Raw genomic sequence first — 26173 nt, 5'->3', positions numbered from 1 at the left:
CTTTTCTTATTTGTGTTTCAGAATTCAGATTGTAAATTATTGTCATCATCTTCAAGTTTCAGATAATATATAATAGATCATAGCCATTTGCTGTGATTTGTCAGTAGGTAATTTTATAACTGATTCTGATAATTTGGTGAGGATTATTTCAGTTACTTGGTATCCACACATATTAAACTCAATCAAAAGATACTAGGTTTAGAGGTGAAAGCCCCTTGGAGGTCACCAAGTAAAACCTTTCCTCCTTTTTTATAGAACCTGAAAGCAAGAGAAGTTAAGGGACTTGAGATAGGCACACAGCTAATAAGTAGCAGAGCATTTGAACCTACAGATCTTCTAATTCCAAATTCAAACCTTTTTCTACTATGGATCAGGCTGCCTTTATAGGAAAAGTTACAAGACACCATGTTGACTGACAAGCTAAGTCAGAATAGACTTATTTGCCCTGATTAGAAAAAAGCCCTACTCAGATACCAGTGAACTAATTTCTTCCCCAAGTAGCTTACCAATAATTCTTCTTATCTATAATGATGCATGGAAACTAGAGACAACCGAAGGATCAACAAAAAAGTCATCTTTATTTTCTCCAAGTTTCCTCCTCAAAATTGTTTTATATAAATATTCAGTTGTTTGTATGAAGCTAACTATATGAGTAAAATTAGCCACTTCTTATTGGATAGCACTTCCCATTGTAATGTAGATGCTGTTGGTCTTCTTCAAACCACTCCCTTTAGTGCCTTGGATCCACCTCTCCCAGAGGAGGATCTTAGCCAGCCTACATGAGAGGGAGAGCAATGTGACCAACTTGGCCCAGACAGCAAGGACTTCCATAAAAGGAGAGTTCCATGTGCAAGTCTCAAGTGATTAGCATCGTAGGCCACTTCCTAGGACATATGTACTAGTGTAAGTTATAGAGAGATTGTTATTTAACATAGTAGAGGGAGTTAACACACTAAAATTTCCATCACAGATCCTTTAAATGGTCACATCAGTGAGTAAGTTGAGAGGCAAAGAGTTTGTGATTTGTACAAGATCAAGCAGCTACCAAGTTCCAAAGCTAGAACAGTGGTACTAAAATTAGAGGGCCTAGGTTCAAATCTCACCTCTGACATGTTGCATTTTACCTTGGGCAAATCACTGTTACTGGGCCTAAAATTCCTCAATTCGAAAAAGGTGGTTTATGAGGCCCTTTTCTAGAACTATGATCTATAACCCAGGTCTGCTGACGTCAAAGCTCACTACTAATTTGATTATGCCATGCAGTCCCATACTCTCATATTATTGGACTTTTTTCATATAAAAACCATAATGCTTACAAATTAAAAAAAGAAGTTAACATGTCATTAAAGAAAACTTCTAGCAAAGGTTTATTTAATTTTAATTTAATTATTTAAAATAATCTCAAGGAAGACATTTTCAAGATATACAAGACTAGAATGATAATTATGTATCTTGTGTTAATAGTAAGGAATCAATATCCGAGTAGCACTAGGAAAAGTGCAAACACTTTACAAAATAATTGATTAACTTCAATTAGTGTTCTGTACTTAATTTTGCCCTAAAATGAAAGTCCTATTTTAAATGTTGTCTTAATATTTTTTAGGGCAGACTGTTTCACTTCCAAAATGATTTGGAATATTCAAAAAATGTAGTCTATTATAGATAACAATCTATATCTCTGTATCTTTTCTGTTTCACTGATGAAAATTCATTTGTTTTATTTGAATAAATCTCAAAACAAATAAAAATACTCTTTTATTCTTACATAAAATGCCTTTTTGGTCATCCAAAGGGTGATTATGAATGTAATGTGCAAGTTCTTTTCAGAGAACTAGAAAATTAAAGTCATATTTTCATTTCATTGAATAGACACTTAATGTAGATAATCCTCATGCATCAAGAAGAGAAAATGCACTTAGCCATGCTTGATGTCTTCCATTCAAAAGTGATTACTATTCTATACCAATGTATTTCTTTTCTATTATATTTATTTCAGTCAAAGATTGAATTATAATTTGAATTTAAAATAACATTAAACTATAACCTGAAAGTCTTTGAAGCTTTGAAATAAAGATAATAATACTGGCTTTTACTCTTTCCCCTATACTCCTCTAGATTCTGTTAACATTCTAAATATTACAGTGGCCTTTCAAGGTACGTTGTAACACATAAGTGCAAAGTTTTAATTAATGTTAAAGATAAAGTATAAAGAATGTATAATGTTTTTCTTTAATTCTGTTTATATAGCTATTTTAAGATTAAAATATATACTCATGAGAATGCTACATCATAAATTATTTTTTGAAGAACAAATTCTTTTATTAAACTAGTGAAAAAAAGGCAATTTCAGAAATATTTAGAAAGCACAATGGTTATGGCAGCATAAGATAGAGGAAAAATCTCTGAGCTACACATCAAAGATGTTGATTCTAGTCCCAGCTTTACCATTTACTCTCTATGTGACCTTGGGAAAAATCACTTAACTTCTTTAAATTTCAGATTTCCCAGTTGTAAATTGGCATAATCACTCTATCTCACAAGATTCTAAAAAGACTCCAATGAGATAATGGATATTAAAGTACTTTGAAAACTGTAAAATGCCACACAAAATCAAGTATCTGGAGGTCACTTACTTACCTGGCAACCCAAACCAGATGGAACACAGCCAAGAAATAAAGAGAAAAAGTCTCAGAATAGCCAAAAGGCAATTCACTAATATCCTTGCACCTTATTCATCAGATTGCTCAGAGCTTCAATAGAATATATCTACTGGTATTATAGAATCAATTCTAACAAGTCCTCGTATCTAAGTTTTCTAGCCCACTAAAAATAGTGTGGCAATATACTCTGCAAACCATAAAGGAAGTATCGAAGAGTGATTGCTGGTAGTTTGACAGAGAATATGGACTATTAAAGACTATGAAGAGCAGAACCAAGATTTCAAAAAAAGCATAGAAGTCTGGAGGCAGATCTTTTAGAGAAACCTAACTTTAGCCATCTCAGGGATGAGATCCTACAATTACACTGTACAGGGGATTTTTATACTGTTGACCTTGAGATTTCAAAAAGAGTTTAAAATACTGTTTAAACAGGAAAATAAGAATATCTAATGCATTTTTTCTTTTTAAAAACTTTATTAATTAATTTATTTTAAGTTTTCAACATTCACTTCCACAAAATTTTGAGTTTCAAATATTCTCCCCATCCCTCCCCTCCCCTGACCCCAAGACAGCATACATTCTGATTACCCCTTTTCCAATCTGCCCTGCCTTCTATTACAAACCACCCTCTCTTTTCCCCTTCCTTTCTGTTTTCCTGTAGGCAAGATAGATTTCTATACCCTGTTGCCTGTATATCTTATTTCACAGTTGCAGGTAAAAACAATTTTTAATATCCATTTTTGCTGTTGGATTTTTTTTTTTTTTGGAGGGGGGAAGGCAAGATAATTGGGTTAAGTGACTTGCCTAAGGTCAGACAAGTAGGAAATGTTGTCAAGTGCCTGAGGCTGGATTTGAACTCAGGTCCTCCTGACTCCAGGGCTAGAGATATATTCACTGTGCCACCTAGCTGCCCCAACTTCTGTTTTTAAAACTTGGTATTCTACATTGTCTCCCATCCTCCCTCCCCACCCACCCTCACTGAGAAGGCAAGCAATTCAATATAGGTTATACATATGTAGTCATACAAAATACTTCCATGATAGTCATGTGTTAAAGACTAAATTTCCTTCCACCCTATCCCACCACCCCCATTTATTCTGTTCTTTCCTTTGACTCTGTTCTTCCTCAAAAGATTTTGCTTCTGAATACTTTCTCCAAAAATCTGACCTCCCTTCTATCACTGTGCCCTCTCTTATCTCCTTACCCCCTACTTTGCTGTAGAGTAAGATAAATTTTGTACCCAATTGAGTATTGTAATGGTAATGGGATTTGAAGATCTTCCATGCCCCTTTCAAATATCTTTCATGATCCAAGCAAACAGGTATTTAGCACCTTGTTTCAAGTTCATGATTGTATCATGTAATACAATCCAGAATTTGTGAATCTCACAGTGGGGTTAACTTGCTGATATAACAGGAAAAGGGAGGAGCTAATACCATATATAAGGACAAGCCCAAGCTAGAGAGCAACAACTTCTGAGGATTACTAGGAGCTTGAGAATTACTGAGAGCTAGCCAGAACTGATGGGAATGAGAAGTGCTGGGAACAAGAACTTCTGGGAGTGAGCACCGTGGAGGCTAAGAAAGTACCATGGGTGAGAAGAGGATCCTTGCTTTAGGGAGCCTGTTTTTTTTTGGAGGCTTGGGAATGTGGGTGTTTGCTTCATCGACTATGTGTACCAACTTCATGGTTATGGTAATGACTTTGACTTTTTGGTTTTGGGACTTGGTTTCTGGTATTTGAATAAATGCTTTGGTTCTGTCCTCCATAGGAAGAGCCTGTTACGTTTTGTGATTAAAAACTACACCAGCATATTCATAGCTGCTGTGGGTGCTGTGAATATTGCATTGCTGGTACAAATATGTATATTATTCCTTCCTTAAGGCAAACTGAATGAGAATAAGGTTCATTCATTTACTCTCACCTCCCCCCTCTTACCCTCCAATATAAAGGCTTTATTTTGCCTCTTTTATGTGAGAAAATTTACCCAGTTCTTCCTCTCCCTTTCTCCTTCTCCGAGTACATTCCTCTCTCACCACTTAATTTTATTTTTTACGTATCATCCCTTCATATTCAACTCACCCTATTCCTTGTATATGTGTGTATATGTATATACACATACATGCATATATGTATATGCACACAAATATGTATATACATATGTGTGTGTGCATAAATATGTCGATGTACATGTGTATGTATATGTATGTATATGTATTCCTTCCAACTCCCCTAATACTGAGAAAGGTCTCATGAGTTACACTTATCATCTTTCCATGTAGGAATGTAAACAGTTCAACTTTAATGAATTCCTTATGATTTCTCTTTCCTGTTTATCTTTTTATATTTCTCTTGATTCTTGTATTTGACGGTCAAATTTTCTTTTCAGCCCTGATATTTTCATCAATAATGCTTAAAAGATCTCTATTTCATTGAATATCCATTTTTTTTTTTGGCCCTGAAGTATTATACTCAGTTTTGCTGGGTAGGTGATTCTTGGTTTTAATCCTAACTCCTTTGGTCTCCAGAATATCATATTCCAAGACCTCTGATTCCTTAAAGTAGAAGCTGCTAAATCTTGAGTCATCCTGTTTATGTTTCTACAATACTTGAATTGTTTCTTTCTGGCTGTTTTCAATATTTTCTCTTTGACCTGGGAACTCTGGAATATGGCTACAATATTCCTAGAAGTTTTCCTATTGGAATCTCTTTCAGAAGGTGATTGGTGAGTCCTTTCAAAATTTATTTTCCCCTCTGGTTCTAGAATATCAGGGCAGTTTTCCTTGATAATATCTAGAAAGATATTGTCTAGGCTCTCTTTTTTTTTAATTGTGACTTTAAGGTAGTCTAATAATTTTAAAATTATCTCTCCTGCATCTATTTTCCTGGTGAGTTGTTTTTCCAATGAGATATTTCACATTGTCTTCTCTTTTTTTTCATTCTTTTGGTTTTGTTTTATAATGTCTTGATTTATCATAAAATCATTAGCTTCCGTTTGTTGTAACATAAAATGACAGGAAATAAGACCATTAATCATTTTAAATGAAGTTTTAATTGTGGAGCATAATTAACCCAGGGATTGTCAGGGGTCATGTAACCAAATCAGGCAGCCCCAGCATATACATCTTGGGGTTTATATTGACAAAATCCACAACATGAATGTTACCAAGAGGAGCAAACAGGGAAAATACAGAAGCTAAAGTATAGCATTGCTTAACTATTGTTGCCCAGAGGTCGGTTTGTTGCCCTACTGGAAAGTTCCCAAATCTATTTTGAGAACTTAACAGAAGGGGGGGGGAGGCTGTGGGCTTCAGGTATCAGGTTTGGGCAGGTATACTTGGCAGGTTTGCTGCCTAGGCAGGCTTTGTTGGGTTTGGGCAGGTTTCCTAAGCAGCTCTCCTATCATCAGGAGAGATGGGGAAAGTTCACAAAATGGGGGGGTTACTACACATTTGCTCCATTCTAATTTTTAAATAATTATTTTATTCAGTGAGCTCTTGGATCTCCTTTTCCACGTGGCCAGTTCTGCTTTTTAACCATTCTTCTCCTTGTTGGCTTTTTGGACTTCTTTTGCCATTTGAGTTTGTCTATTTTTTAAGGTATTATTTTCTTCAGCATTTGTTTGTGTCTCCTTTGGTAAGTTGTTGACTTGTTTTTCATGATTTTCTTGCCTCACTCTCATTTTTCTCTCCAGCTTTCTTCTACTTGTCTTACTTGATTTTCAAAATCATTTTTGAGCTCTTACATGGCCTGTGAAAATTCATATTTTTCTTGGAGGCTTTGGATGTAGGAGCTTTGACTTTGTTATCTTCTTCTGGTTGTATGTTTTCATCTTCCTTATCACCAAAGTAAGGTTCTATAGTCTGATTTTTTCTCTCTGTTTGTCCATTTTCCCAGCCAATTACTTTACTTTTTAGCTCTTTGTCAAGGTAGGACCCTGCTTTCACTGTGGAAAGTGTTCTGTCCAAAGCTTCAGGGGTTTTGTGCTATTGTTTTTAGAGATATTTCTAGGGACTGTAAATTTTAAGCTCTTCCAAGGTGACATGATCAAAGGAGAGGTGATTACTCCTCTGCTGGATTGTCCTTTGTCTCAGAGTGATGACAAGCCCTCTTTTCTGAGAAGGATTCCCTCTCTACTGCTGTCACAAGCTCTGCCACATCAGTGCTTTTCCTTGCCCCAGGACCACCACCCAGTACTGTCATGCAAATCAAAGCATGGGTAAAGGAAGAGAATCCTGTCTCAGCACCAGCAAAGAGATCCCTGCAATCTACCTCTGATCAGCCATTCAATATCCCCACCATCTTTGGACCAAGAGCTCTGGAGGCAGCTGCTGCCATTTCTACCACTACTGCCTGAGGTCTGGGACTGGGATGAGACCGTGCTTCTTTCTTATCCAGGTCCAACAGACCTTTCCTACTGACATTCTTAGTTTTGTTTGGCATGTGCAGGTTGAGAAGTCTGGAAAACACCACAGCTGCCAATGGCTTAGTCCCCTACAGCCTGCTCCAGCCCTGGTAGCCCACACTGGACTGAAGCCTTCTCTCAGACTGGTGCAATAGACCTTTCCTGTTGACCTACCAGGTTGTCTTGGGCTGGAAATTTGTTTCACTCTTTCATTTTGTGGGTTCTGCTGCTCTAGAACTTATTTAGAATTATTTTTTGCTGGTATTTGAAGGGAAGAGCTCAAGCAAGTTCCTGCTTTATTCTGCCATCTTGAGTCCACCCCCCATATAATGCTTTTTTTGTTTTTGTTTTGCTTTTTGGAGGGGGAAGGCAGGGCAATCAGGGTTAAGTGACTTGCCCAAGGTGTAGCGCCAATACAATATTTTCAGCACCCATGATCATGATAAAGACCATGACTATAAGTCACGTGACTTTCAATCACAAAATATACCAGATTCTCCAGGTAGAGAACAGAAATGAAACATTTATTTAGACACCAGAAAACTGAATCCCCAAACCAGTAAGCTGATTCTGTCATAGTACCAAACATATTAAGAAGCTATAATAATGCTGAGAGCCACAGCATCCTTCAGCCTTCTCACAAACCAATACAAGATCAATATTTACTCATGAGATCATCTGACTCCTTGCCTGAATGTGCTCTTTCCCCCACCCATCTGGCTAGTTCTGACCAGAAAACTCCTCCTACCACAGGCTTCATGTGACCACATTCAGCCTATCAGGGGTCAGAGTTTATCTTCACAGCAGGGAAGCTTTCTGTGGGCTCTGCTCCACCCTTCAGCATATTCCCTCCATCACAAACTCCATATGATTACATTCAGCCTATTTGGGGGCACAGTTTACTTTCAAAGCAGGGGAGGTCTTCAAACTAACCCCTAGTTCTATTAAGGGGCAGGGAAGATCTTCAAGTTCCCATTCCCATTACACAAGATCACACTGCTAGGAAGTGTTAAGTGTCTGAGGCCAGATTTGAACTCAGGTTCTCTTGACTCCAGGGCCAGTGCACTATTCACAGCACCACCTAGCCACCCCTATGTAATGTATTTTTAAAAGGTGTTATCCAAAATTTAAAAAATGCTCTATATTTGCTCATTTTTTTTGCCATGAAAACAGAAAGCTTTTTGTGAATAATCTATTTCTAGGATTCACCTCATTCTTCAAAGACTCTATTCCATCCCATTTGACAAGAATTTATTCAGTGATTATTACCTTTAAGGCACCTTATTAAGTGCTAGGTACACAAATACAAAATGGAAAAAAAAAAGGTTTTCCCAACAAGACATTATATTCTGGTGGAATTTAGCCTGAAAATAGATAAATGCGAATATGCTAAAATTTAGGAGGAGGGAAGGGTCCCTAACAGCTAAGAAATTCCATTAAGACTTCTCTAGGAGGATAGTACATGAGCTAAGTTTTGAAGGGATTTCAAAATATGGGTATGACAAGACAGATCACTTGAAATATGGAAGACAGCCTATGAAAAGGCACAGGCTTGAAAAATTTAAGACCAAGTTTAAGGAAGAAAAAGTGTGCCAGTTTGGCTGGATATATATTATACAAAGAGGGATAATGTGAAATAAGCCTGATAATATTAGTTAGAAATACACTATAAAGAGAAACTTAAAATATAAAGATAAGAATATTACATTTTATATTAGGGGTTCTTGGGAGCCAATGAAAGTTTGAGCATTGGATTTCAGTATCAACCACTGTATTCTAATTATTTCAAACAATATTTTTTTAAAGTAATTGGGGGTTAAGTAACTTGCCCAAGTTTACACGGCCAGTTTGTGTGTGTGTGTGTGTGTGTGTGTGTGTGTGTGTGTGTGTGTTAAGTATCTGAGACCAGAACCGATCTTGGGTCCTCCTGAATCCGTGGCCAGCGCTCTTACTCACTGTGCCGCCTAGCTGCCCCAACAATAAAATTTTAAATTAGTTTTTGGGAGCAATCTTATGTTGCCCAGTCATTTTGTTGGTATCCAACCCTTTTGTAACCCCCTTTTGGGGTTTTCTTTGCATAGATACTAGAGTGGTTTGCCTTTTCCTTCTCCAGCTCATTTTCCACTTGAGGAAACTGAGGCAAACAGCATTATGTGACTTGCCCAGGGTCATATAGGTAGTAAGTATCTAAGGTTAGGTTTGATCTTAAGTCTTTCTAATTCCAGACCCAGCATTCTATCCACTGTGCTAACTAGCTGTCCCAGAAATCTTATAGTTGAACTAAAGACACAGTTTATATATTATAATCTACTGAGATGCACTGATATTTCAATATATTACAATTGCTCTATTTTCTTAAACATTTGATACATTTAGCTTTGATTTTTACAATGATAAATTATTGAGAATTTGTACAATAACAGACTTCTTCCCCTCCCCACATCCCTGGAGTAGGAGGGTGGGAATGAAGCAGAAATATCTATTTGCTAATCCTTCTTGCTCTGCTCAGAGACATTAGACTTTAAAACTTCAGTTTCTAAATGCCACCTGAAGTTCCAGTTTTCTTCATTATTTGGCACAATTCCCACTTTCTACATGAGGTATTTCCTGATTTCCTTATCTGATAGTGTAGCAGCAAGCACCCTAGTATACCCAGGATGACTGCTAGCACAGATTCTTGGATCTGCTTTTGTAAAGGAAAGAAACTCAAAAGGAGTTAACAATCTCACTTTAATCAAACATATGTCATTTACCTAGTTCAGGAGAAAAAGTCAGCACCCTGAACTTCAGATAATAAAAACAGAAGTTACAAGCAGACAAAAAATGTACAGACAAACAGACCAGCAGACAGGCCTTCCAGCTGTCTGACCATTACATCCAAACCTAGTTAGTTGCCAGAGAGGGAAGCACCAACATCTGGGTTTTCAAACACTGGGGGGGGGGGGGGGGGAAAGGGGGGGGGGGGGGGGAGCCTCTACGGCTGCCCAGAGTCTCATCTGGCTAAATTACACAACTCTTCATAAAGTGAGCCCCAAAGCAAAACCTCACATCAGGGTATATATAGCCTTCTCCTGGGTCAGAGAATGCCACAACCCTCTTGACCCATTAGCCAATCACAATGTAACAAGGTATGGGCATTCCTGAAAAAAACAAGCCTCCTGCCAAAGGCTCCATGTGAATACATTCAACCTAGGGAGGCAGAGTATATGTTCAAATCAGGGAAGGTTCTCAGATTCACTTAAGCCTATCAAGGGGTCAAGGGGCAGGGAAAAATCTTCAGATTCCATTACCATTACAGATAGTACTTTCCTCACCTTTGCCAAAAGTACCTTCTGGAAGGTATTCCAAAAAAAAACTTTTAACCCTTATAATAACTCTAATAGGTTAAAACTGCACTAAGTCTTTTGGGACATCCTGAATTTACTTTGTAGATATTTTAATTTTACTTACATGTGTACTGTTCATTTTTCTAGATAAAATATGAATTTCTTGAATGCAAAAAGTTTCATTTTTGCCTTTTTCACCTTGGTACTTAAACTCAACATTTATTATATAGTTGGCACTTAAAATAAACCCTTGTCATTTGATTAATTGATTTAAGATATGTAAATTAGATCTATTTTTATAACCTTATACTGCATATGAATGCTTAGTAATTATTGTAATTAAAAATGCACTTTCCTCAAGCATACATATTTTTCTTTATACGTGAAGTCAAGTTGGGTGGATAGAACTCTGGGCTTGGAGTCAGAGAGACTTGAGTTCAGCATCACACACCTACTAGCTGTGGAACCTTGAGCAAAGTTCCTTCCCCCTACCATAGTTTTCTCATCTGTAAAATAGAGGTAATAACATCACCTATCTGAAATCATAAAGAAAAAATGAGATCATATTCCTAAAGCACTTAGCACAGTGCCTGACACACAGGAGACATTATATAAATGTTTATTCCTTGCCTTTTCCTGTTTCTAAACCACTTGCATTCCATTAAATGGGAAAAGTGATTAAAATAACTATGCCTTTGGTCATTAAAATAGTTACCACTGCTTTATACTCAAAGGGCCTCTCATCTTATCCAAGAAAATTTAGTAGAAACTATGTTGTAATGTATTTTTTAAAAAATGTATTACTAAAAGGAAATTGTTTTCACTGTTAACTACATTAGAAGCACCAATCTCTATGATTTCTTAGTACTCTAATTCCAGCTGCTGTATATACCTGAGAATAATAAAATTGCTTTTTTTACCCTCCAAATAACTTATAATTTCATCTTGTCACTAACAGTGTTTATAACCCCTCTTTCTTGCCTTCCCCTTCTGTCAAGGGGTTTCAGGCTCAATTAGGTGCTTTCCAGCTGCTAAGACTCTGTGAGACTAACTAAAATTGCCTTTCACTCAGTCCAAATCAGCAAGGTTTTACTCTCTTCATTTAGGAGAGAGACAGAGACAGAGACAGAGAGACAGAGACAGAGACAGAGACCAGAGAGAGACAGAGACAGAGAGAGAGAGAGACAGAGACAGAGAGAGACAGAGACAGAGACAGACAGAGAGACAGAGAGACAGAGACAGAGAGAGACAGAGAGAGAGAGTCTGTGTGTAATAACTTTTCTTATATTATTAATTTGATTGCCACTCTACCCTTTCTATGGAGGCAAGAGTAGGCTGATCTAAATCAATTCAGTAATGCTTTCTATTGTTTTATGAAGGAGGGTGAAAAAAATAACTTCCCCGTCATGCTGAGATGCCTTTTTGCAGGACAGTATCCCTATGATCACATGTACCACATAATTAACATCATTGTCATATCCCATCTAATTCGGCATTTTCTTCTAAAGGGGAAAACCTTTTTAACCAAATATGGATAATTGTCTCAACTCTCTACTGATGTAGTTGTACTTTATAAAGGAGAGCTCCTTAGAAAAGAGTTTATCTTCATTGACTAAAAATATATCCAGTTACACAGTATAGGGTACAAGATAATCAACATAATTGTAAAGGAAACTAGGATAGGAAGACTTTTAGTGCAAATAAAAATTACTATTATGTTTCAATACTTGTGGAATGAAGAGAGTGATGAACCCCATATGTAGAGGGTGGTTCACATGTTGTAAGGGACCTGTCATTGTGTGTGGCTTGAAGGAGGCAGTATAGATATATCTCACTTATTCTCTCTATACCCTTTTCCAATAGAGACTTTCAATCCTAACAGGAAAGGAAAGCAGGAAGTTTTGGGCCAAGAGGCCACTCTGCTGTCCTCAGAAAAAGGAAGTATTGGACTGGAAGTATACATATCTTTTCCCTTAAATATTTTCAGTCTCCAGGATATGATTGTGTTCCATCTAATTTCAGATCATTTTGTCATTTCTATGAGAAGTGGATCCTAAGCTCTGTATCCAAGGCTTGACCCCCTTCCTACCTTCCATGATAAATACATATAGTAAATGGGGGGAAAAGCCAATTTGTCAAATTGTAGCACCCCCTTTCATAAAGTTTAACCTTTATTCCCTGGGCAAATCAAAGACTCTTCACTCTAGATTGTTTTCAAGAGCTTAAAGTTGTGTAAAATGTACAAGCCTATATTGGTAAAGGAAGTTTATTCGCTTAGATGTTCCCTATACCAGTAAAAACCATAGACCTAGTTAAAAGCCCATAACCAAAAGCTTGGATAAAGATCATGAACCAAGGGAATATGGGAATTACTTTTTGCCATTAGTAAAGAGAATGTCCACCCCAGTGAAACTATAGGTCCTTGAATACTAAAGAATTTTTTACTCATTTGAATTGCTGGTCTTGGGTTAATTCTGTAGCAGTTTAGTATTATTACTTAATTCAAGTCTGCAAGAATCCATTGTTAAATATTGGCTTGTGTTCTTCCATTGACACAGATAACAGCTCCTTTGTGACTTGATAAGTGGTATTTGAGTTTCTGTGATCAAATCATTAATTTAGAGCCAAACTGCTGAGGAGCTCATTCATAGATCGTTATAACTTATTTATGAATAAATATTGCAAAATGGTTGGGGGTCCCTATGCCCTTTAGTAAACAGAAAAGAAAATTAATGTGACATGGGGGAACTTCAGTTACCTTACTTAAGTCAAAACTTATGGATTTATTGAAGATCTAGGGATTATAATGTACTTCCTTGATGTTGATATTCAGCACATCTTCAATTTTAATGAAACATGGAAATAAATTCAGGTCAGAATTCATGGAGTGTTTAAGATGATAAAAGCTTCCATGTGAATAATTGTTTCACTGCTGGGATGTTTTGTAGCCTACATTGCCAAATTTTCGGACTTTACCAATGTTCCTATTGGTTAATTTCACTGGTGTTCAAAGGAAGACAACTAGTTAGAAACCAACTTAATGAGCAATGTATGTGGAAAGTTAACACCGAGGGCAATTAGAAATATTTTTATTATGAGAAACATTAGAGGCATTGGAACAAAACTTGTTAAATGCCTATAGAAAGTGAACTATAGTTGAGCAAGGATTTTTTAAAGGTTCTCACAGAATAGCTTCATAAAGCAGACATGAGTATTTTCATGGTCTTAGAGAAAATGGTTATATAATTGCCTATATAGGAAAAATACTGACATGAAGTTATAATGCAAACAAATTAGGCAAAACATTCTACAAGTGGAGGAGAATGGGAGGAATAAGACTTGGACTTACATAATTAAGAGATAATTGGCTGAAATGGTTTTGGCCCATTGGTCCAATTTATTCCCAGACATTTTAATGATATGGGTTGCAGGATGTGTGGTACTTCTGCTCCTGATTCCCTGCTCTACATCCCAGTTATATATGACTAATAGTGAGTAGCATGGACCTATTTAGTTAGTCCCTTTAATTTGGACATTCTCATCCAGAATGCTTGATGTTTTGAAATGTATGAGGTAGTACCAGCAAAGAGTTATTAATATTGTCCATTGAACATGCCAGACTTTAGTGTACATTATAAAACAATGACAAAGTAGTTATGGGTAGGTATGGGGTCAACATCAGCAAACCAATTGCACTTCACTAAACAAAATGATCATTTATTTCCATCATTAGGATCATTTTCAATAGGTCAATTTAGCATTTCCTTGTATTTTATATAAAACAATTAGCACAAGGAAATCTTTTAACACTTTTAGCAACATTTTTTTTAGAATGTTACAACTTTCTGGAAATGATAGATTTTAAGGGGAGAAAAAGCAAAGAAGCTGCAAGTAATTCTCCATTTTGGAAAATAATGAGGATTTCAATGAAATTCACTTAAAAAAACAGATTAGAGATGGGGATAGAGGCATAGTAATATTGTCAATCATCCTTCTTTCACCTGGTAGAATAAATAGGAATTTTTGAAGAAAAGCTTCATGTCACACTTTAATGAACTGGTTATAACAACTGACCATTGGTTTAGAAAATCTTTAGGAGAAAAATAGTTGTATTCACTATTCTAATTTCTTACTGTCCTCCAAAATCTAGACTTACACTAAACTGAGCTATTTTGCAATTCTGACTCTTGATCCCAAAATATTCTACTTTTGTAGAGAAAAGTAGTGGAATGCTAACTCTACTTTTGACAATTATACCATTTATTATTTGATAATCATACCATTTTATTAACCATTTTTTATTTCGAAATGTGTCTTCTCAGGATTACATTTTCAAACACTTTCCTTTTAGGCACTATATTTTCTGATGAATTCTTGTGTGAAGTATGTTTAGAAACATTTTAGAACTTAATTCAAGAGAATTTAAATTTGAAACAATCACTTCTCCAATCTTTGTGTCTTTGTGGCCAGCTTCTTAACCACTTGACTACATAATCTCTTAGAAATACATTCTCTCTCTCTCTCTCTCTCTCTCTCTCTCTCTCTCTCTCTCTCTCTTCCTCATATATATAATATATATGCGTGTATACACACATATATATCATAACTATATATATATATACATATGCATAAAGGTATACATAGTCATATGTACCTGTGTATAAATGTATATATGTGTATGTTGCTATTCTTGTTTGAATTTAGTTTTATGTTTCTACTTATCTCTTTAAAGTTTATATTGGGGTAGTAAGAAAGATAATAAATAGAAATTACCATTGTTTAAAAAAATGCTCTCATTTCCACTGCTGTATCAATGGTAAGTCAGATTTTACTATCTTAAAATCTTTACAGTGGCATATAAATTACTTAGGATAACTAATAGTTTTGATAGGATTACATTTTGTGATAGTAATTACCATGAGTATTTGCTTCTACTGATACTATACTGAAACAAGACATTTGAACTTAACTATATGAAATCAAATTACAATGGTTTCCTTACCTTCAATTAGTATTTTGTGACTTCATAGATGTCCTGTTATATGTCACACACACACATTCACCCACCCACACACACACACACACATACGTTTCATTGCTATATTTTGTTGTGTTTTAAAATCTTTGGTTTTCAAGTATTGATATAACTTCAAGGAAATTCACCAAAGTAATAGCTCTTAAAGTTCATAAGCAAATTACTGTGAGAGATATTGCAGTAATTGTAGGTTTGGGGAAATTAAACATTTCAAGCATCATTCAAGTCTGCAATGAAACAGGATTGGTTATACCAAAAACTAGGAGGAAGTGTTTTAAAGATTAAAAATATCCAGAACTGGTAAAATATTGCTGCAATATAGCCTAATTAATTCTTAGGAGGAAAATATCTTCACAAATTAATTGATTGCTATTCATTTTCTGCAGTGAAGCATAGGCTTCTTAAAGTTGGAATAACAGAAAATATCAATCTAAAAAGAAAAATAGTTGTTTTTCATTATTACAAAGAAAAACATAATTTTATAGAAAATACAAAGAGTGAACATTAGGAAAAAATATATATTTTTCTTGATAAAAACTCAGTTTTTCATTCAAGGCTACACCAAAACTATTTTTAAAAATGCAGGTGAGCATGTAAAATATGGGTATCTTTTCATCAATCTGCAAAACATCTCCCCAAAATGAGGGAGTTTTAAAAAAAACTTTCAGTGGGCTTGGAAATCTTGTCCTCATTGAAAGAGGAGCTTATAATTATTTTTTCTTCATTTATTTATCTTTCAATTTACCTGTATTTATCACGTTACCTTGAACTTAATAGATTAAAAAGAAAATATTTGATGAATGAATAAGATACTGAGGAGCAGTTTTTAACACATCAAAAACAACTACAATTATGTGTATTTTCCTTTCTACCAGAATGAATCATATCTCCACATGTCTAAAATGTATTTCCCATTTTTGTATTTTAGGTTATATTCAGTGGGAGGCCGTGATGGTAGTTCTTGTTTGAGTTCAATGGAATACTATGACCCTCATACCAACAAGTGGAACATGTGTGCCCCAATGTGTAAAAGAAGAGGAGGAGTAGGTGTGGCCACCTGTGATGGTTTTCTTTATGCAGTCGGAGGCCATGATGCACCAGCTTCCAATCACTGTTCTCGTCTGCTAGACTATGTGGAAAGGTATGATTTAACAATGCTGCTTTATGTGACACAAAGTCAAGAGGAGAATGAACTAATGCCACTTCAAGTTGGGAAAACGATAAAATTCCAAAGTATTGTTATTTCTTAGGTCACCGAATATAAATATTTTACTGAAGTCCCCAATGCACTTAATTTAGTTAAAGTTTTTTAATATGCAAAATAGATTCTTCATATTATTATAATCAAGTAAGACTTTATTATTTAGTGGGACTTGAAATCTCCATGGTATAACTACTCTGAACCAAAAATGACATGATATAATACTTTAAATTAATCTAAAGTATAGAATGTAGATTTTCCCTGGTTAAATTAATTTTAAATTATTAAAGCTAAGCATTTTTAAAACAATTGTTGAACTAGTTAAATGCCCATTGATTTGTTATTTTAATTTTGTTTTCCTTTTTTTTTTGCCCTTGGGTGTTGTATATTTATATACAATGGGTACTATTACTCTAAAATATTATGGAAATCTTAAGTGTTATAGAAATGCTAGTTGTTGTTATTTTCTTTGGCCTAGTCTCCTAGAACCTTATGTACTTTCAGACCGATTTTCATAACAGGTAGAATTAATTATTATTGTTGGGTGAGAATATGTTAAGGTTGGGTGATGGGATACTCTTCTAGAGTATATATATATATATATATATATATATATATCTTTTCCTGAATGAATAGTTTCTCAGGAAGTTGGTAAAAGAATTACTCTGGCTGCAGATTTATTCATGCTTCCCAGAAACCCTTTGAATTGGTATTATCTGAGTAGTCACACAATTTTATTCCTGAGATATGTGTCACATGAAAGTCTTAAGTTGTATTCAGGGGTGAAGAGTGGTAAGTGAATGTGAATATAGGAAGGGCAAAGAATGGTGAGATCTTCTTCCTGAAATAATACTTGATACCAGAGCTGTGACTAGGTTGAGACTGCTGGGACTTTGTCCTGAGGCATCAAAATTTAAGTAGATTGGATTTCTTTGACAAGTAGAAAGGAATGGATTTAGCGTCTAGTTAACAAGCATACTTATTTATAATAGGGGAAAGCTACCAGATAATGCTTCTGTGGTTGTACCCGGAGTCAGCTCCTACTCAGTCCAGCCGAGTTCTAGTCTCTTGCTCAGCAGTAGCAGTGGTTTTTCACACAGCAAACTTAAAAAGTTCCAGCCATGAAGATGTTATCTTGGGATTTTTCCTCCCCTAAGACATCATTTTACAGCATCCAAGGTTTCTTCTTGTGTTCTTTCCGTACCTCCCTTAAACTGTTTGCACCTTTCTACTTATGACTCTCATTGTTATTAAGAAAATAAAATGATGATTAGAATTCATTGAAGCTGATTTTCCTCTTTGGACCCATGAAATCATATGTAGTGGCTCTAAGAGTCTACCTTTCTTAGGAATATTGTGGAAAAATTCCCTCCAATCCACTCTTCCATTTTTTTTGACTGGGTGATCTAATTTCTGAAAGAAAAATTGTATAAATCTCTCACTTCATAAAGAAGACAACCACTTTCTTTAAAAGAGTGGTCCAATTTGATGCTTCCTGACCAAAGGTATCTGGATAGGCACTCATTGGGTGGAAAATTTTATTGATCTGAAAAATTGACTAATAAATTAATTTAATCATTGAAATCTATAATCCCAAAGAAAATAAAATCACATTCTCCATGAATTTGATGTCTCCTTTCCCTGATCTCTCCTTTTCCTCAGCTCTCAGTTTCTATCTTTTGACATGAGAGACATGAAGTTAAGACATGAAAAGTAGTGCAATTACACTCTTGGGAATTTAGATAGGGTACCACTGTTCCAGTATTACTGCATTTGAAAATAAAGTTTACTGTGATGACACACTTCCATTCCATGCTCAGATAGCTAGTCTTCTGCAAGGTTATACCTGAGCCATAAAGAAAAGTGTACAGAGTTTCTGGTCCTAGGCAATGGAGTGAGATATCTCCTATGTACCCAGATACCAATTTGCCCTGGGATATGAATTACATCTTTACTAATCTGGGCAGTTAGATGGCACAGTGGACAGAACACCAGGCCTGGAGTCAAGAAGACTTATCTTCCTAAGTTCAAATATGTCCGCAGATACTTATTAGCTGGGTGACCCTGGACAAGTCACTTAACCCTGTGTCTCAGCTCCTCATCAGTAAAATGAGCTGAGGAAGGAAATGGCAAACCACTCCAGGGTCTTTCACCAGAAAACCACCAAGGGGGTTACAAAGAGTAGGATGCAACTGAACAAAAACAATAGCAGACAATGTGTTATAGTAGAGAGATTTGTGAATTCAGGCAGAAGACCTCCAGAGGAGGGAGACCAGGATGGTGAACAACCTAGTTAATCTGTGGTGAGGAAGGTTTATTCTGGGGGAAAAAAGGGTATTTGGAGAAGAAGTGGATGGGAATTATGTAAGAGCTATTGCAAGAATCTGAATGTCTTCCTCAAAGGAAAGTGGGGAATAGACCTTGTTCTTTTTGTCCCTATTGCACAGATCTAGGAACAAAAAGGTAAATCTAGAGTTAATGTAACAGGGAAGAAAGCTTTCTAAATAATTCGAGCTTTTCAAAAGTTGAAAGAGAAAGTTCTCCCTGATTAGAAGTCTTCAAATATGGGCTGGATGACCATGTATCAGGTATATTTCTGAGGGAATGTCTACTTGAAGGAAGAAAAGAAAGAAACATTTATTAAATGCGTACTATGTGCCAGACACTCTATTAAGTGCTAGAGATGCAAATATATGCAAAAAGAAAGACAGACCTCATTCTCTGGAAGACAACCCAGGAATATAAAAGAGAAGACTGAAAAGTGTCAGGTGGGTAGGGGTAGGTGGGGAGAGAATGAAAGTATTCATCACATTATTGTGATGTTTAGTCATTTCAATGGGGTCCACTTGCGAGGAGGGGAGTTTCTTGGTAGAGATACTGGAGTGCTTTGCCAATTCCTTCTCCAGCTCATTTTATAGATGAAGAATTGAGGCAAATAGGGTTATGTGATTTGCCCAGTTTCACACAACTAGTAAATGTCTGAGCCTGGGTTTGAATTCATGAATATGAGCCTCCCTAATTCCAAACCCAGTGCTCTATCCACTGTTCCAGCTAGCTCCCACTAGGAAATATTTTTGAAGTCTGGAAGCCAGGACAAGGGCCAGGAAAGGATTGAAGGCTAAAGGTGGAAGAACTCACCAATGGAATGTTCACATTGGGGCAGAGGAGAGGAGGCAGGATAAAAGGCCTCATCTGCTGATGACATAGCAGTAGAGTCATGATTTGAAAGTATGGAAGCCAATAATAGGGCAGGAATATTATGCTCTATCATATTTATATGACATGGCATTTATGACCTTTGAGTACCTCAGAGATCCAATGCTGAAATCTCACTTTGAGCCTGAAATTCTGTGATTAAATAACATGACTTTGAATTGCAGGTTTCTTATTTATTGGCTATGTGACATTGAGCAAGTCACTTAACATCTCTATGCCTCATTTTCTCATATAAAATCCTAAATTTGAATTAGATCATCTCTAAAGTTTCTTCTGTATCTATTACCTATGAACATAGGCTTCATACATAACAAATTTGGGAAAAATAGAAAGGAGATATGAGGAAAGAAGAATAAAATACTCATACTCTTGTCATCCCACATATGTGAATAGATAGTGTAGATGCTGCTAATGAAATGACACTTCGAAGACATATTTCCAGCCTAAGCTCCCCTTCTGAAATATTGAAATGTGTGGAACTGTAGAAGGAAGAGAAAGAGTATAACTTTTACATCTCATGTCACAAGCATGAATAGTTGATGTAAATGTTGCTAATGAAATGGCAACTCACTCAATTTCACCCTGAGTTTCTCATAAAAAAAAATGAAATGTGGGCTGCGTGCAGAAGCATAAAGAATTTGGTCCAGGAATAAATTCATGCTACAAAAATTTACCTTAAACAAGTTTACGTTTTCTTAAGTTATAGGAACTCATGTGAGAGGAAAAGCTATTTAAGTAATGCAGATGCACACTGCAACATCATGATTCTTATCAAAGCTGTTAGTGCATGTCATATAAATGGAATTTTGTTTTTGCTATATTTACAGTATATTTCCTATATTGTTCATTTAGCACGTAAATAGTCAGTAAATCAAGATACCTAATGACTAGTAGGATAGTCTAAGAGCCATTGTACTATATCATTATAGTGAGTTATAGATTATAAAATAATCTAATATAGTTTAGTGAGGTGTCTTACAGAGTTTCAAAAATAGTCTATGCTATTGGAAACAGGGAACAGATTAAATAATTCACAGAAGAGCATAGCTAAGATTTCCAAATTTTCTCCAGTGAGATAGATTTTAAAGGAGATATAAAGTGTTTTAAAATTTATCCAAAGGATAATAAATTAATATAATCTATTGCATTAACCATAACTTACTTTTCTATGGCTATTTAAGATTTTTAAAGCACTTTCCTTCTGAAAACCCTATGATACTGGTTATGCAAAGTATATTATCCCTATCTTATAGATTAAAAAACAGAGGTTCAGAAAAGTTAACATGCTGAAGGACATACAGTTTAGTAAGCATCCCAGCACTGTAGCTCGAAACCATTTTCTCTTGATTTCAAGTCCAGGGCAGTATCCATTACACCAAACACTTCACCTATACATAGTATCACAAAACCCTAGAATCTCCGAATTTGAAAGGACCTTAGAGGCCATTAGCCTAACTGTACTTGTACCTATACACAAATCCATCCTATGTCATCCTGACCAAGAAAACATTCAGCTTTTCCTTTAAGGCTACTAATGTGGAGGAAGTTACTACCTGCTGAGGTGGACTATTTAATTTTGGCATGGTTCTGTTATTTCAAAAGATTATCCTCACACCCAATTGAATTTGTCTCTCTGAAATTTCCACATATTATGTCTAATTTTGCCTCTTAGGTCAAGCAAAACAAATCTAATACATCTTCCCTATAATAGACCTTTAAATACTTGTAGACAATTGCAAGCATTCTCCTTTATCTTTTCTTCAGGCTAAGTTCCTTCAATTTGTTTTATATCACAATCACAATATTCATCAAAGTCCTGATTGTACAATCCCAGAATTCCCTTCTAGAAATGAACATAATAATGTGGAGGTGGCCTGACCAGGGAATATTATAATGGAATAACTTCTGTATTTTAGATTACTTTTCTTTTTTTAGTTTCTTTTATTTTCAATTAATGGAAAAATATTAGCATCTCCAAACACAGTAAAATGAAAAAAAAAAAGATGATTGCATATGAAACTGCAAATCCACCATGTACAACTTGCTTTTCTCTTCAAATGTACAACAAAGATATCTTGTATTTTTTTCTTTTCTTCCTTCCCTTCTCACCCTAGAGATGGCTAAGTTAGACAGAAATCCATATATATGCATACACACATATATAAATATATACAAACAGAGAGACATATATATATAAGTGTATAGGCATGTATATGTTAGGTGGGTGTGTATATGTAAACATGTTTATATTTATATTATATATATATGTATACACACACACACATACACATGCATATATATTTTTTGTCTGGATGCAGTTAGTGTATTCCTTATGTCCTTTATTTAGTTGCTCAAAGTTATTCTTTTTTTTTTTTTAAGCAATCAGGGTTAAGTAACTTGCTCAAGGTTACACGGCCAGTTATTTCTGGGTGTGGTGCTGAGTATCTGAGGCCGGATTTGATCCAGGTCATCCCGACACTGCAGCCAGTGCTCTTACTCGCTGAGCCACCTGGCTGCCCCTAAGCAATTGGGGTTAAGTAACTTGCTCAAGGTTACACGGCCAGGTGTTTCTGGGTGGGTGCTAAGTGTCTGAGCCCGGGATTCGATCTCCAGGTCTTCTCAACACTGGAGCCAGCGCTCTTACTCGCTGTGCTACCTGGCCGCCCCCAAAGTTATTCTTAAAACAATAATGCTGTTACTGTATACAGTGTTCTCCTGGTTCTGCTTACTTAGCTTTTCATCATTTAATGCAAGACTTTCCATGATTTTCTATGATCACTGAGCTCATCAATAACAATAGCATTCCTTCCCAACCAATACATCACAACTTGTTCAGCCATTCTCCAATTGATGGAGATCCCTGCAATTTCCAGTTCTTTGCCACTGCAAAGAGAGCTGCTATAACCATGCCATACTTTTCAATGAAACTGAAGATTGCATAAATTTTTATGCCTTCCATGATACTTTATTGATACACTGAGATTGTTGCCCTCTGAAACATAATTTTTTTTTAAAATAAATTATATTTTGCCCAATAACCCTTTACTCATGTTGAAATTGTGAGACTGATTTTTTTTTACCCAAAGCATAGGATTTTACATTTGTTCCTATAAAATTACATTTTATTAGTTTAATTGATTTTCTATGTTGTTGAGATATCCCAGGATTCCTATATTCCTATATGTTTTAACCACCCTCCAACTTTAGATCATCTATAAATTTAATAGACATGACATCTGTGCTTCTAAGTATATTATTTTGAGGAAAAAATAAATATTATTGGACCAAAGGCAAGACCCTTTGACCTTAAGTAGAAACTTTGCTCAAAAGAAACATAATCAATGGAAATGGAATAGAATCAATACAGCGTAATACCTGACAGCATTATGGAGTCACAGAGGCCTAGAATAAAGGGTACCAGACAGCAGTGTAAACCATTCAATATTTTTTCTTAAAGATTATGCCTCTGGTTTAAAAAAATGCATCAATACATTTTGTTTGAACAAAACAGGCACTTCCCAGGAAATATCCAAATAAACTCTCTTGCAAAGTACATACCTCCCTCCAAAAAGATTATAAGTTATCAATTGAAAGAAGTGTATCTTTAACTTAAACAGTGTATTTCAAACATTGCCAGTTGTTAGTGTATTTGCCTTGTATGACAAGAACCTTATTGCTTCTTTGCATTATTGAAGTCATTGTATATATTGTTCTTCTGGTTCTAATTTCTTCACTCTTCCTCCATGGAAACTTTTCTATGAATTCTTCACATTTCTCACTTCTTAAACTACAATAAAATTCCATTATGTGCATTTTCCACAATTTATTCAGTCATTAAGCATACATTTTATTTCTGACTTTTTGTTATGACAGATAACATAGCTCTATAGATATTTTTAAACATGTGGGAGAATGCTTTACATATTGTCAATAATCTTATTGAAAAGTAATCCAATTAGTGAAATCTCTGAAGTTAGAGGGTTCTGACAATTTATTTGTTCTTCTGGCTTAATTCCAAATGGTTTTCAAGGACACTTGAATCAATCCATAGGTCCACCAACAATCAGTGTCCCTCTTTTCTAACAGTCTCTCATAAAATGAAACTCATCATCTTTTCTTTTCTTTATTTCCTTGATATGTGTGAGGTAATACTTTACAGAATCTCTGATTTCCTTGTCTTTGATAATTGAAGATTTTGAAAATTTTTCATGTTATTATTTATCATTTGTGGTTCTTTTAAAAATGATTTATGTATTTTGACTACTTGCCTATGAGGAAAAGAATGAATCAGAATGATGTCAATTTCCTGTACATTTTGGGGTGTCAAATTTTTAACCAAGAAGTAAAATACAAGGATTTTTTCCCAATTCATATATTTTCTTGATTCTTGCTGAATGTGTTATTTGTGCAAAAGATTTTGATTCATAGAATTGAGGTGATTCATTTTGTTTTTTCATTATCTTATCTATCCCATATCTAATAAAAAATTTTCTCCCATCCATAATTATTAAATATACGAATTTCCATTATCCTCTTCTTTTGTTGTAGCATAACTTTTTATAATTACTTTATGTTTTTTTTTCCTTTTGGAGCTATTATAAGATTAGGCATAACATTATTTTAGGGCTTTTCATGTTTTTAATTTTACCACACAGCTTTCTAGTTTTCTCAATAGTTCTTGCCAAATATAGTACCTTTTCCTAATAGTGGGTTGATTTGAATTTATCAAACACTAGATTTGATATTGTTGTTTTGTAATATTATTGTAGCTCTGCAGGCTATCTTTCTACCTTCCCATATATGCTCTCATGAAACTGATATTTTATTCCATCAAATGATTTTTTTAATCTATCAAATTTCTGAAGGTATTAGAAAATATACAGTACAGGACCCAAGATGGTGGTGTAAAAACAGGACTTCCTTGTGGCTCTGGCTCCTACCACCTCCAATACATGTGAAAAAAAGACTCAAAACAAATTTTAGAGCTATAGAACCCCCAAAGTGACACAGAGAAACAAATTTCCTGCTGAAGGCAGCCAGGCAAGCCAACAAGAAGGATCTATAGCATGGGGCTGGGAGCTGAAAACAGTCCCCTGTGAGCCCTGTGTTTCCAGCCTCAAGGTGACCTAAACAGCAGCTACCTGAGCAAACCCCAGGAGAGTGAATCACCAGCAGCTGTGGCAGTTTCCAGACTTCTCAATCAATAAATGCCAAAAGAAAGCAGAAGATCTGTTTGGAACTCTGCTGGAACTGGGTGGAGAAGAGCGAGGTCCAGCCCCTCCCCCTGGGGCTAGAAGTGGCAGAGGTACAGTGGCTGCAGCTGCTGCCTCTTATCTGCTTCCAGAGATCCTGGTCTGCAGATCATAAGGGGACCAAGTGAACATTCAGAGGGAAATTGCTTTTGGTTTAGCCTGCTTGAATCTAGATTGCGGTCTTGGGTGGTGGTCCTGCGGTGTGTGGCCAATGTGCCAGAGCTTGTGGAGGCTGCAGAAAGGGCACCCTCCCAATAGCTCCAGCAGCTGCAAAAACCCCAGAGATTTGGGACATAGTTCTCTGCAATCTGGAAGCAGAGTTCTACGGTGGTAAAGACAGCAAAAGTCAAGTAATTGCCTGGCAATATGACCAAGCAGAGAAAGCAAAGTGAGAATAGCAATCAAACTTTAGATTCCTTTTTGGGGGGGATTAAAGGATCAAATATGGAACAGGAGGAAGACAATGAAGTCAGAACACCTGTATCAAAAGTTTACAAGAAAAATATGGATTGGTTACAGGCCATGGAGGAGCTCAAGAAGGAATTTGAAAATCAAGTAAGAAAAGTGGAGGAAAAATTGGGAGGAGAAATGAGAATGATATAAGAAAATCATGAAAAGCAAGTCAACTAAAACCTCTGCTAAAGGAGATCCCCCCAAAAAATACTGAAGAAAATAACACCTTAAAAAATAGACTAACTCAAATGGCAAAAGAGACCCAAAAAGTCAATGAGGAGAAGAATGCCTTAAAAAGCCAAATTTGACACATGGAAAAGGAATTTCAAAAAGTCACTGAAGAAAATAATTCCTTCAAAATTAGATTGGAGCAAATGGAAGCTAACGACTTTATGAGAAATCAAGATACTATAGAACATATCCAAACAAATGAAAAAATAGAAGCCATTGTGAAATATATAATTGGAAAAAAAACATTGACCTGGAAAATAAATCAAGGAGAGATAATTTTAAAATTATTGGTCTACCTGAAAGCCATGATCAAAAAAATAAAAGAGCCTAGACAGTATCTTTCTTTCTTTCTTTCTTTCTTTCTTTCTTTCTTTCTTTCTTTCTTTCTTTCTTT

At 35.6% G+C, this 26173-nt stretch overlaps 1 protein-coding gene across 2 annotated transcripts in view; it reads left to right on the top strand.

Moving 5' to 3' along the window:
• The window catches only part of KLHL1 (kelch like family member 1), a 542636-nt gene that overhangs the window by 496261 nt on the left and 20202 nt on the right, over positions 1-26173 (top strand). For both annotated transcript variants that reach the window (XM_069066773.1, XM_069066772.1), the window contains one exon: positions 16355-16567. In XM_069066773.1, coding sequence (XP_068922874.1) covers positions 16355-16567 — 213 coding nt within the window. The remainder of the gene's footprint in view (positions 1-16354; positions 16568-26173) is intronic.

This window comes from Petaurus breviceps, unplaced genomic scaffold (assembly GCF_028583685.1).
Source record: "Petaurus breviceps papuanus isolate PSGF00001 unplaced genomic scaffold, PetGlider_PUasm1.0 90730, whole genome shotgun sequence".
In the NCBI taxonomy this organism is placed as follows: domain Eukaryota; kingdom Metazoa; phylum Chordata; class Mammalia; order Diprotodontia; family Petauridae; genus Petaurus; species Petaurus breviceps.
The sequence above is the reverse complement of the archived record's forward strand: the minus strand, read 5'-3'. Positions and strand labels throughout refer to the sequence as shown.